This window comes from Microcebus murinus, chromosome 3 (assembly GCF_040939455.1).
Source record: "Microcebus murinus isolate Inina chromosome 3, M.murinus_Inina_mat1.0, whole genome shotgun sequence".
Lineage (NCBI taxonomy): Eukaryota > Metazoa > Chordata > Mammalia > Primates > Cheirogaleidae > Microcebus > Microcebus murinus.
In genome coordinates, this window is record NC_134106.1 from 4,829,547 (window position 1) to 4,843,395 (window position 13,849).

A 13,849-nucleotide genomic window follows, 5' to 3' on the forward strand; every position below is an offset into this window, starting at 1 on the left:
GTGTGTATGTGTGTGTGTCCCTCTGAGGTCACACCGCGTGCAGTGCCGGGAGCCAGGGGGCCTGTGGGAGCCTCTGGCGCTAGGCCGGCCCGAGACGCCCCGCAGTTGACGGGGGCGCAGGCGGTGGGAGGCGCTGGCCTGCTCTGACGGCAGCGGCTGGGGTGAGGTGGACCCCTCAGCCGCTCTGCGTTCGGTGCCCAGGTAGGGTGCTGCCCCCTCGGCCCCGTGCTCGGCCGGGCAGGTGACGTTGAAGGTGAAAGCACCACAGCCCTCTTCATTCCATGCCTGTGGCTGTTTCTGCGGCGACCGTCGCCCTCTGGCCCTGCCCACGACGGCAGCCCAGGCCGGTGGGTGCCCGTCCTCGTCCCCGGTCCTCCTTTGCCAGCTGCGTCTGCCATTCCCCGTTCCCCTGCACAGTCTGAATTTAGGGCAGCCCGTTACAGTGAGCGGGCCAAGAGTGGCTTGCTGTCCTTTTCTCTTTTCTCTTGCCGAACCTTAATGGTGTGCGGTAGTCCTAGAGAAAGAGCTTCATGGTCTAGTGGAGCCCTACTGTGTACCCTCCTGGGATGGCAGCAGTATTAATTAGCATATCAAAAGCCAGAGGAAGTTTAAAATGGCTAAAAATAAACAGATCTGTTCAACTATATTTAATCTAGTGTTTCTCATATTTTTAGTGTCGCCCTTAATAATACTTTTTCGAGAAAAACACCGGCTTAAGATATTACTCTTTCCAGTTTAATCTGCATTTCAATGGGCTTATTTGGATTTAAATGAAAACAACGGTTTATTTTTTAAATAAACTTTTCATTTTAAGGCAGTTTAGATTTTCAGATTTAGATTTAGATGGACAGATCCGGATTTGGAAAACGATGCGGATGGTACGGAGGGTTTCTGTACACCCCTTAGCCTGTTTCCTCTGTTAACGTGTATTGCCTTAGTGTGGTGTGTCTGTCACAGTTAACAGACTAACGCTTGTTGCATTCTTACTAACTGAAGTGCACACTTTATTCCACTTTTCTTAGTTTGTGCCCAGGGTCCTTTTTCTGTTCCAGGACCCCACATTACATTGGGAGATCTTGTCTCCTTAGGTTCTTTTAGACTGTGACAGTTTCTCAGACTTCCGTTGTTTTGAAAGACAGTTTTGGGGAGTTTGGGCAGGTGTTTTGTAGAATATTCCCGAACTGGGGTTTATTTGATGTTGTTGTCATAGGTAGACTGGGGTTACGGCTTTAGGGAGGAAGATGGCGGAGGTGAAGTGTCACTCTCCTCACATCCTGGCAAGGGCGTCAGCGTGATCGGTCACTCCTGAGGTTGGCTGTGACCACCTAGCTGAGGTAGCACTTGTCAGGTGTCTCCACTGTAGAGCTCCTCCCTTTGCCCCCGGCTCACCTGTCCTCTTTGGAAGGAAGTCACTGCGTGCAGCCCAGCCCCAAGAGTGGGGACTGGGGCTGCACCTGCTTGAGGGTGGGTATCTACAGAATTGTGGAATGTGGAATTTTCCCTCATGGGAGATGTATCTTTCTCCCCTCATTTGTTTTTATCAGTGTTTACTTTATATTCTGTGTCATAATTCATACTGCTTTCTTGTTCAGATTGTTTCGGCCTTAGCCATCAGGAGCTCTTTCGGTTGGCTCCCAGATTGCTTAGGCATGCCCGCCAGTGTGGTTGTTTGTCAGTTGTGAGCACTTCCTTGCTGTGTGGCTCTACGAGGCGTTCCAAGCTCCTCTTGAATATCCTGCTCCAGTCCTGGAACCAGCAGCCCTTTGTCTGGTGAACCCTCATTTCTTTAATTGGAACATTGTGTTAGAAACCAGGATCCGGGCACTAGATGTGCTTGTTGCAAACTAGGGTATCATTGCGTCTGTGCCCTCTGAGCTGAGGGAACAAGGAAATATGCACATGCGAGCACACAAATTAATAAACATTTCTCTATGTAGATGTCTGTAGCTTCATTAAGCCGAACCCGAGTTCACACTCCTGTCTCCAGCTGTATTCCATTGCCTTTATTCTTGAAGGTTCTACTCATTTCCAAACTCACTGTGGACAGCACCTTTTCTCCTACCCCTTCCTGTTGTCACAGTCTGGTTACATCCTGCAATGGCCCGGCCTCCTCTGTGATTTTTTCTTTTTAATTTGCATCCATTAAGGTTCGCTGTTTATGCTGTAAAGCTTTGTTTTATGAGCTTTGATAAATGCATAGTGTCATGTATCTGTGATTACAGCATCATACAGAATAGTTTCATTGCCCTTGAACAGGCACTGCAGTCTGTTCAAGCCTCCTCTACTCTTCGCCCCACCCCGCACCCTGGGAACCACTGATCTGTTCACTGACTGTGATGTTGCCTTTTCCAGAATGTCCTCTATTGAAATCTTACAGTAGTTTCCCTTTCCTTGAAAAAATAGGCTTTATTTTTCAGAGCAGTTTCAGGTTCACAGCTAAATTAAATGGGAAGTGCAGAGTTCCTGTCCACCCCCTTTCCCACATGCACACAATTCACATCCCACACCACGGTGGTGCGTTTGTTGCAACTGATGAATATGCGTTGATAGGACATTCTCACTCATGTATCAGTCCATTGGGGCTCCCTTAACAAAATAGCACAGACCGGGTGGCTTAAACAACAGCAATTTATTTTCTCGTAATTCTGGAGGCTGGAAGTCCAAGACCAGGGTGTAAGCATGGTGAGTTCTCTTCCTGGCTTGCAGACAGCTGCTTTCTGGCTGTGTCCTCATGTGGCCAAGATCATGAGATCTCTTTCTCACTCGTCCTCTTAAAAGGCCACAGTCCTGTTGGATCAGGGCCCCATTCTTATGACTTCGTATAACCTTAATTCCCTCCCAAAGACCCAGATGTGGTCACATTGAGGGTTAGGGCTACAACCCACAAATTTGGGGAAGATGACAAAACTTTATGTTAGGGCTCACTCTTGGTGTTGCACATTCTGTGGTTGTGACAGCTGTGTAATGACTTGTATCCACCATTATAGTATCACACTGAGTAGTTTCACTGCCCTAAATATCTTCTGTGCTCTGCCTGTTCACCTCTCCTCTCTCCAGTTCCTAGAAACCGCTGTCATTTGTCTTCACTATCTCTATAGTTTTGCCTTTTCCAAAACATCATATATAGTTGGTATCGCACAGTATGTAGCCTTTTCAGATTGGTTTCTTTCATAGAGTATAATGTGCATTTGAGGTTGCTACATGCCTACAAGGCCCTGCTCTCCTGTGGTTGGCTTCTGCAGAAGCGACTCCGCAGAGCACAGGGACTGGTGCTGGGCAGGGAGGGGTGGTAGGATTTGGAGAAGCCATCGGGGAGGGGAAGGGGCTTGGGACAGGGAAGAAACACAGTGTGACCCAGCCAACCACAGGAGAGCAGGGCCTTGTTGCGGGAAGTCGGAGAGTAAGAGGTGGGAGGTGGCTGGCTGGCAGCTGCCGTCCCCTGCCTGGGTGTGCTCTGAAGGAGTACGGGTAGGGAGAAGAGGGACCCACAGGGGCCGTAGCCCTAGAGCCTGGGATGGGCTGGTTCATCTGACCTTCTGTTCACGTGCCGACTGTCTTCCCCATGGACTGCTGTCTCTTCCAGCCTTTCCCATCCTTACCCACACCACCCCCCCCAGCACAGCGCCCAACCTTTAGCGCAACCTCCGTCTTGCTTAGTAAGTAACTTGGCGCACAAACATTTTGAATTGCTTAAATTGAATAATACTTGTAATTGACCAGATGTTCTTAAAACAGTTTGCTGTTTCATGTGACTTGACATTCGCTTCAGGAAAACAAAGACTGTTTTTTCCCTTATTGTGCATTGTGACTCTCTTAGCAAATTCCGATGGCAAGTTTGCAGCTGCTCAATGTTAGGAAAAATCACACTCGGCCATCCTGTGTGTAGGGCATGTCCGTGGTGGATTTAGACAATATAGTCCTTTTTTTTTTTTTTTTTAATATGTCCTGTTATTGTCACTTTGAACCGTGATTGTGAGCACAGCTTCAGAGACCACGTGCCCTGGAGGGGAAGGGATGCCGGTGTGGTGCCTGGGAATGGGAATTCGACCCGCTTAAGTCCCGCTCACGGGGCTGAGGGGAAGTGGGGGTGCGGCCCCAGGCTGACCTGTGCCCAGGGCAGGGGGAAGCCACTGGGGCAAAGAGAAATCGTGGTCCAGGAAGAAAGGAAGCCAGGCAGGTCCGGCCCTCCAGACCAGGCATCCTCAAACTATGGCCCGCAGGCCACGTGCGGGTGTTTTTGCCGGTTTGTTTTTTTACTTCATAATAAGACATGTGCAGTGTGCGTAGGAATTTGTTCATAGTTTTTTTCAAACTATAGTCCAGCCCTGAAACGGTCTGAGGGACAGTGAACTGGCCCCCTGTTTAAAAAGTTTGAGGACCCCTGCTCTAGGCTGTGCCGAGGGCCGCATTAGGCTGTAAACAGGGAAAGGAGCCCAGCTGGGAAGCTGAGACGAGAGAATGGTCTTGGGAACAAGCAGGAAGGCTTAGGGCAGTGGTCTGGGGTGGGATAGAGTCCATAAGTGGTTTAGGGGGCAGGAAGCTTTGCAGGATGCTGCCCTGCCCAGGATGTATGGCAGGGTGGGAGTGGTGTGGAGGGTTTAGGAACCTTCTGTGGCACCAGCTGGTTAAGCCGTAGCATCCTGCCATTCTGTAATGTGTTCTGGGTGGTGTCCGGTCTTGGGCCATATTGCATAGCTGATGATAGAGCAGGAGGCTTTAGGAGGTGCTAGTGTTTGCTTCTTCCAAAGACGTTAGCCATTGGATTGAATGTCCTAAAATACTAATTTTATCATACTGTTTCTCTGCTGAACACATTTTCTTCTCCCTTTAGTCTGTGTAGGTTAATGTCCAAGCTCGTTAACCTGACATATAATAATGACTTCCGCTTACCAAGCTTGTAGTGTCTTCTAGGGACTTTAAACATATTGCCTCTCACTCTTCACAATTCTACACGGGGCTGACGGTATATAGGTTTTCCAGAGGGGAAAAAAACACAAAACTAAAGTTCATAAAATTTAAATAATTCCTCCAAAATCACATAACCAAGTGGCAGAAAAAAGAATTTGAACCCAGCCATGCCTGATTCCAAAGTGTGAGCCCTACACTAAAACTGCTGCTACAACGCCCTGAAGAAGCTCAGCCCTGTGCTTTTGCAGTATCTTCAGTGAAGACCTATCCCCAGATCTCCAGGCCAGAGAAGCCAGTTAGCAGCCACGGCCCCCTTGAGACATTTCCAGCCTTGAGTGATTTCTGAAGCTCCCCATCCAAGTCCAAGCCTCAATGCTTCCAGTCAAGTTTTGTGGTCCCTTTTAGGGCTAGCTCCCCTTTTCAATCAAGCATAATTGTCACTTTCACAGTGAACTTTAAGAGATGCTATTTGGATAAAAAAAATGATTAAGGATTAAAACAGAAGAATGACGCAGAGAAATATAAATAATCCGTGGCCCATAAACTCAGGATCCGTTGTGGACATGTAAAATAACAATAAATAAATAAATTCAATGTTACCCGTGAAAATGACCTCAGGGAGGTGAGCAGCCCTGCACTCCCAGAGCGGGGTGACACCTCGAATCATCTAACCGTCTGGACCCAGTGGCTTTAGGTCGAATCGTGGTGCTTGCTTAAATTATCTTGAAAGCTGCAGCCAGTCCAAAAGTCATCTTACTTTGTGTCAGACTCCTTTTTTAATAATGGAAAACGCAGTTATTCCAGACCAAGTGACTGAGAGGTGTTAACTGTCCTGGGAAGAGGCCTGCCTGTCCTGCTGCCCCATGCCTGCCCTGGGTGTGGGTCACCTGCCCTGATTTCCAGCGCAGGTTCCGGGCCACCTCCATCGCCCCTCACGTGCCTGGGCCCTGGGGTCAGGCTCCCCACTGCCGCCGGCCACGTGTCTGCCTCTCACGATCCTGGCCGTGCGTCTCGTCTGCTTGCCAGGTTTCCAGGAGGTGCCAGGTTCCTCCCGGGGTGCCCCGCAGAGAATTCGGCAAGTGGCTTGTCCCAACTAAACATTGCTCAGGGACACACAGCGAGCTGTGAGTGCAAAACTTGAGAAAGGGACGTAAATGTGCAATAAAAGCCTTGACAACCCCTTGACCTTAGGGGTCACCTGCACAGGTGACAGTGAGACCCAACAGCTACCTGCAGAGCATGTGGCAGGGTCAGACTCCTTCTCATAGTCGGGTAAACCGTGGCCACAGGAGACACCACGGGGAAGGGAGGATCGCGTTTTCGCTGAGCACCTGCTGTGCGTGGCAGGCCCTTTATGTGGTCTCCCTTAATCCTTCCAACACCACGTGGGATGGATTGTGTACCCATCATATAGATGAGCAAATGGAGGCTGGTCGTGGTTCAGTCACCGAGCTGGTTATGGGCAGAGGGAGTTTGGGAATGTGGTTCCGACTGACGGCAAAGCACGGGGCTGGCTCTGCCCACCCCTCTGGCCCCCACACCGTCTTCTTGGGAAGGATGCTAGGCTGTTTCTTCCCCTGTTCAGATATCTGCCTCCTTTCCACCTCTGTGGTGTGCGACATCCCCTCTAAACTCAAGCGTCCTATCTGCCACCAGGCCCTTCTGCTCTGACCCCTCTTTCTGCCCAGGCTTGTCCTCATGTTCATTCACCGAGTGTCTCCAACACTGGAGAACCGTTAAATCCAAGCAGTCACTACTGTAACAAAAGCCTCTGTCCCACGGTTGCTAAGTGTTGCCGTCCTGGGCTGGGTGGGTAGTTGGCAGGTGTCTCGCTAAATGCACGTGGGTTGGTGCGGGGAGGGGAGGAAGGCTGGGGAGTGGGTAAGCACTTTGCCATTCTGAGGGTGGGCGTGCAAGGCACCATCAGAATGGCCAACGGACTACACACAGACCCGGTCCGGGGAGCCCTGGTCCAGACTTCTCAGAGGACCCCAATGAGTCTGTGTGAAGCCTCTGGCCCATCAGCAGTCAGCCGGCCACCACCATGGGCCCCCTCTGCAGCCCAGAGAGGAGACCCCTGCCTTGCGCCCCATGGAGGCCCAGGCAGGAGGTCTGACCGCCTGTGCTTCTCTCATTCCAGACTGCTCTGCGATGACCACAGCAAGGTACCGGCCCACCTGGGACCTGGCCCTCGACCCACTGGTGTCCTGCAAGCTGTGTCTTGGGGAGTATCCTGTGGAGCAGATGACGACCATAGCCCAGTGCCAGTGCATCTTCTGTACTCTGGTTGGTCCTTTCTGGATAAAAATGCATGCTTCGAATAATTGTAGGAGCAGGTTGTTGCTTTCATTTTCAGAGACACCAAGCAAACCTCATGGAGTCCCCTTCTTGAGGCCTTTGCACAGTTCTTGGAATAATTTTTCTGCCGGCCGGGCAGTCTCCCAAGGCAGAAGATTTCCATTACAGTTACTTGTGGGCAAAGCCAGTCCCCCAGACAGAATTTTACAGGCTAGTAACACAATTTAAGAACACTTATCACAGCACATGTTCCCCCTGCTAGACAGCAAAAGCTTTTCCACACCTCATTTTAAATTTAATATAATAATCACATGCCTGGAATTATAGCGGTGCCAACCTGGTGACTGTGTGTAGCTAGAACATTCAGTTATTAGTGTCATCTTTCACTGCTTTAGTGCTAAACTAGAATGTAGACATCTTAAAAATCACATTTAAATTTTTTAAAGGTATACCAGCAAACATTCTTTTGGGGCTTAATAACTATAGGATCTTCTAACTCAAGAAGTTTGGGATTTGAGTCGAACTCAAGCCCCAAATTTTATCCATCAGAAAAGGAAAAAGGCGTGCTTAAGGTTTACTTTCAGTTAATCTCATTGAATTTTACTTGCTTTTTCTTCCGATTCAAGGAATGGAAAAAAAAAAAGAGTGAACTCACAGAAGCAGAAAGGAGGTTGGTAGTTGCCAAGGGTTGTGGAGAATGGGGAGATGTAGATGAAAGGGTACAGAGTTTCAGTTATGCAGGCCGAGTGAGTTCTAGAAACCTAACATACAGCATGGAGACTAGAGTTAGGAATACCACGTTGTATACTGAAAATTTTCTATAAGGATAGATCTGAAGTGTTCTCACCACACGCATGTGCATGTACACACACACACACACACACACACACAATGGTAACTATGTGAGGTGACAGTTAGCTCGATTATGGTAGTTAGCTCATTGGACAGATAGTTAGCTCATTTCACAGCACATACACACGTCAAAACATCACATTGTACGCCTTACATATAGTCAATTTTTGTCAATTATACCTTAATAAGGCTAAAAAATAAAATACCACATTTATCATTAAAAAAATACGGAAAAGGGAAAAAACAAAACAAAACAAAACCTTTCTTCCAACTACAAAAAGCAAAAAGTTGCTTCTGCACCTAACTGCTGTTGCACTTGCACGCGGGCCATGCAGATGGCCTGCCCGAGGACTGGCCAGACGTCTGATTGAAACCTGCCACTGTCTTTCTTCCCTCTGCACCCGGCACCTTACTCCTTCCCGTCTGTGTTTTCGGCCTTCGTTTCTTTCCTGCCACCTGGTCTCCTTGGGCTGGTAGCACAGCGAACATTTTCTTCTCCACTTTATAGACAGGGAGACGGAGCCCTACACGCGTTCTCGCCTGCGTCTTCAGACTTCTGATTCATGGTGCTCGGGCTCTCCTAATGGCAGAAGAGTTTCTGGCTCGATCTCTGTCCCCCGAGCACCTCGTTTAGTGCAGGACTCAGAAGAGCTAGTCAAGACAGGCCCCGGGATCGAGGCGAAGTGAGTCGATCCCAGTGCTGTGGTTGACATCCAAGAAAAATGCCTCGTTAAAGGCCCAGGAAAATAGCTTCAACCTGGAGGGAGGGAAATTGCTTTTGACGTTTTTCTGAGCTGGGGAAGGACCTCCTTGCAATTAACGCAGCCAGGGGGGCTCCTTGCCGTTTTCCAGGTGGGCTAGACGGCCCGGCTTCTCACTAGCTCCGTGCAAGTCGCCCCTCTTGCCTGTGGGGGTGGGTGGCTAGAGCCCTCTGCTGAAAGTGCCCCGGGCGGGGCGTGTTTGCCGTGTCCCCAGTCACCTGCCTGCGGCCAGGGCTCCTGGTTTGTGTCCTCCCCTTGAACAACTCCGGAAATACTCCCTTCTTCCTGGCCTTTTCACCAAGGCCTCCGTTTTTGTTGTTTTTGTTTGCTATGCCTAGAGAATTGCAGCAAAAACAAATGAGCTGCTTTAATTTGCACCAAAAGCTTAATTTAAGTCCGTGGCTGAGAAAGGAAGAGGCTGCTAGCCCTGTTTTCTCAAACGGGGGTGCCGGGAGCACCAAGGGACGGTGAGACAGTTGTGATTTTTTTTTCCACCGCTATTTATTAAAAATGAAAATGTTCAAAGTGGTTCAGCTTCTGTCTGCGGCTCAGGGTAGCGTGAAGAGAAGCAACCACCTGTGTGCTGGCAGGGGCAGGAGGGGGGAGGCGTCCAGCTGCCGTGGTCCCTTCTGTCACCCGCCTTCTCCTCTGTGTAGGCTCCAGGTCACCCCAGGCTGTGGGAGGAGCCCAGGCCCTGTGGCCGGAGGAGCCACAGCCTCCCTTTGCCTGGGGGACAGACACCGGGCAGGTAGACAGCAGTGCACGACTGGGGGAGGCACTCCTGAAAAAACAAGCGTTACTGCAGAATCGCTGGGAAGTGCTGACGTGAACCTGTCTCAAGGACGAAGGGGCCTGAGAGGAAGCGTGGCAGTTGGAGTCGGGTGTCCCTGTGCCCGGATGCCAGCTCTGCTTCAGACCTGAGCGGCCTCGTTCACCACACCTGCGTGACGGAGCCAGAAACAGCCGCCTCGAAGATCAGATGGAGGGACATGTGTAAAGTGCCTGTCACGTGCAGGCAGGCAGCGGGCCTCGCTCCTTCCCACTTGGCTTCTGAGTCTGGGTGTCAGGTGGCAGGAATAGAAAAAGGGTTTTGGGCAGCTTTCCCCATATGTGTGTTCTGAGGGGCGTTTGTCTTAAAAGGTGCGGCTCAGAAATGATTTTTGTAGTTCGGTGCGTTTGCTAGACACTGCATGTCTGTCCCTGTCACTGCATGTCCCTGCCGCCAGGACATGCCGGGTGGCCAAGAGCATGGGGGAAGCCCTGAGGATCGCACAACAATTGTGCATTTAACCTGCGTTTCCCAAACTAGCCTGAGCATGAAGAGTGTTTGCTTGCCAGTTACGCACATTGGCGCTGCCCTGAGCATGTTCCCGTGGCCCTTCCTTTCTTCTTGCAGGGTGCCTGGTGGCGTTAGCTTAAGTTCAGAGGTCGTCTTGGGTCCTGAGGAGGTCGCAGACAGCCTGTGCATTCACTGGGGGTCTGAACACCGGTTCCAGGGGCTGTGTGGGGCGTTGGCCACTGGGAGGCCACAGGGGCTACCAGTTAGCACAAACGGTTCCATTTTGGCTGAGTGCGAGACGGAACTTTAAGTGGCCCAAAGTGAAGCTGAGTGTTTGTGTGCAAAAGTGTGAAATCTAAGTATAACCAACAGTTTCTGTGCTGAAAAACTGGAGGGAGAGAAAGGATTTTTGACATTTTAGTCAAAATGAGGCAGCCCGGCCCTACCACGGGAGCCAATTCTACGATCGTTTTGTCAAGCAGGGATTCAACCCCTGTGTAGGGTGGCCTGGGAGATTCTTTATGGACCAAAATCTAATATGTAGGTGATGTCTTAAGCTAAAATGGGACACATTAGAGCCATTTTGGGCTCACCTATACTTGTGGCATTTTATAGTTTTACTTAGAATATGTATGTTTTCTTATTTCTGACAGAGTTGTGCCTAGTCTGATGCCTTCTATTAGTAAAATTAGAGATAATACTACTCTCAGCCCAAAGATGGGTACACATGAGGCTCAGAAAGTGGGGTGCTGTGGTTCTACCTCAAGTCACGGGCCCCCAGTTATCTGGGCAGGTGGAAGTGTCTACTTTTCTATTTAGTCCTTAAACAAAGTCTAGTGACAACTATATTTAGCCATAAGATTAAATAAACCCAACATATAATATATGTATAAACACACACACACACATATGTTTGTGTACTTTGAGCTAGAATTACATCTATTCTGATAATAGCTATTCATCGGTAAGAGTTTTGCTATTAGAACCCAGATGACAGGGTTTTGATACACATGGAAAATTATTACTTAACAATGTAACTTTTGGTAGGCAAAATCTTTTCCACCCAGAATGCGTGACTGTCGTGAAAGCAACCCTTAGCATTTTAAATAAAGAGTTGGGCCAGCTGCTTGACTGAGTTGTGTGATGGAACAAGGCTTTGGGATTTGGGCTCGGGTCTCTGTTCTGCCTCTGCTACCTGCTCGCTGTGATTTGCAGCAAGTGGCGTAACTTCCCTGAGCCTTGGTTTCCTCGTCTCTAAAATGTGATCAACCGCATGAGCAAATTAAATGTGATAATGTGTATAAAGTATTGGACAGCCACATGCCTGGTGGTAAGTGACACAAATACCATTTCCTTTTCTTCCTGTGCATTGGTGAGGCCGTCCACCCGGTGTGCTGTGGGAGGGCCGTGTAAACTCCAAACTTCTGGGTATTTAACTTACTGGGAAACAAGTTACCTGTCCTCACCTGGAAATAAGCTGATTTCAGGGATGGCTTTGCCACGCACTTTGTGTCCCTGTTAGCTTTGCTCTGTGCGTACCGTGCACAGTGTGTGCTTGTTTGTATACATAGTGGACATTTATTCATTTAATTTCTCAACCCTTATTGAACACCTGGCTTGGGCCAAGTGCCCTGTGGTTCCGATCGTTTGCCCTCCCTGCTCCCTTGATCCCAGGGAGGCACAGGTGAGTGTTGGAATGCCCTGGAGTGGGAAGTGCTGCATTTGCAGCGTAGGTGAAGTGTGTGCAGCACAGAGAGCACAGTGAGTTCCACGTGGTGCGGTCCCAGAAGGTTTTGGAGACCGTTTGAACAGGCCCCTGGAGAAAGGATGACCAGGCAGAGCCCCCACCGTGGCGGCCAGCAGAGGAAAAGGGTGTCATGCAGTGATAGGACCAGATCGGGAGGGCCTGGCTAAGGTTTCGCTGGTTTCTAAAGCGTAATGGTGACACCCAGTCACGCGCCGCATCACAGCGTTCTGGTCAACGACAGACCACGTACAAGATGGGGTTCCCGTAAAGTGATGGTAGAGATGAAAAATTCCTTTCCCCTAGGATTTACTATGCGATGCTTTTTATCATTGTATTAGAGCATACTCGCTTCTACTCATAAAAAAAAAATAATGAGTTAACTGTAGAACAGCCTCAGCAAGCAGCAGAACTCTTGGTTTCACCATTCGACGGAATCCTCTCCCGTTGTACGGAAAACTCAGATCTTCCCGAATGAGGCTGAATTAACCAAGTGTCCCTTTACTACCATTTAACCCGCTGGCATTCTGAGCGGTCACACACCTGCTCGCCCCGTCACACACCGGGACTGTCACCCCATGCACCTGTGTCCCCTTCCCCGCCGCCTTGGTCCCAGGCACAGCCGTCCCACAGTCTCGCACAGAGACACTCTTCCACCCCCCCCAATGGCCCAGCCAGGGCTTCCCCTGCCTGCACTGCTAATCAACACAGTGCACGCGCCGGGCAGGACCTGCCTGCCCCTCTACTTCCCATCCTTGGCACAGGGTGAGTAAATATTCAACATTTGTCAGAGGGATGGAATAGTCGAATCCCGTCGCTGTCTGTGGCCACGGCCCCATCCTCCGCACAGGCCGTCGGGAGAGCCCAGAGCGGCCTCCTGCCTTCTGACCTTGGGCGCCTCCTGGGGAATGTCCACGCTTTTTTGATGGTGGCTTTTATAGACCGCGGCGTAGGCTGCAAGCTGTGCCCAAAAGCCCGGCGACACGGTGACCTGATTGAGAGGCCTTCGTCTGAGCCGTGGAGCTGGCCTCCCTGCCGTCTCAGGCCCGTCCTTACACTGCCCAGAGCGGGTTCCTAGAACACGGCTGTACGATGATACAGACGCCCCACCCCCACCCCCAGCGGCTGTCCGCAGCCCGGGAACGAAAGCCCACTGCTAGGCTGGCCCAGCCACCTCCCTCGGCACTGCTGCATTTCTTACCACGTGCTTCCTGCAGGCCACCCAGGGCGGACGCCCGTCTGTGGGCACAGCACTGCTTGTCCAGCCTGCGCCCCTCTCTCCTGACAGCTCTTTGTCATTGGAACGGACAGTTCTCTCCCTGTTAACCCAGTAAAGATCTGGGTAAACAGCCTCCCTGTCCAGCCCTCGCCTCCCTCAGCCCTGCACCGCGTGTGCTCCTGGGAGTCCCGGCGGCCGTGGCTTGAGGGCTCCTCTGGCACGCTGTCCCCCAAATAGCAGGTGCTGGGTGCTTGCTGTGCTGGCTGAGCCGACCTAGAACTCTCAGATAAGTGACAGGCTCACAGCTGACAACCTGCCACCTCAGGCTCGTGAAAGAACATCTGACACCAAACCTCCCAGGCCCCATCCTTGCTGAGCCTCTGCAGTCAGAGCCGCCAGGTGAGGCACCGGGAGGGCCGCAGAGGTGCAGCGTGGTCGCCTCCCGCCCAGCCGCAGTTGGGGTGAGGGGCGCAGGTCCTCCAAGTGGGCGGTGGACTCCCGCGGGCAGCCTGTGGCACCTGCCTGGATGAGTGCTTGTGGCCGCTCCATGTCGGACCAATCAGTGGAAGGATTTTTAGTGATGGGAATTTTGCGCAGGCGGAGTAAGGTTGGTGGGTGGGGTACTGCTGGGGTTAAGAGGCACTGATGTTTGTTGAGGCTCGTTTGTCTAGGAGACGGGGGACCTAATGGTTTGCAAGGAGCAGAGCATACTGGTCGACAAGAGCATTTTATTTTACACGTGAAGTCTGGATTTTGTTTTGTTTCAAGAACTTGAAGCAACCCTCACA

At 50.8% G+C, this 13,849-nt stretch overlaps 1 protein-coding gene across 4 annotated transcripts in view; it reads left to right on the top strand.

Annotated features, from left to right (window-relative positions):
* RNF144A (ring finger protein 144A) overlaps window positions 1-13,849 on the top strand; it is a 110,090-nt gene that overhangs the window by 63,522 nt on the left and 32,719 nt on the right. For all 4 annotated transcript variants that reach the window (XM_076000527.1, XM_076000529.1, XM_076000528.1 and 1 more), the window contains one exon: window positions 7,049-7,194. In XM_076000527.1, the coding sequence (XP_075856642.1) occupies window positions 7,060-7,194 (135 nt within the window). In that variant the 5' untranslated portion in view covers window positions 7,049-7,059. The remainder of the gene's footprint in view (window positions 1-7,048; window positions 7,195-13,849) is intronic.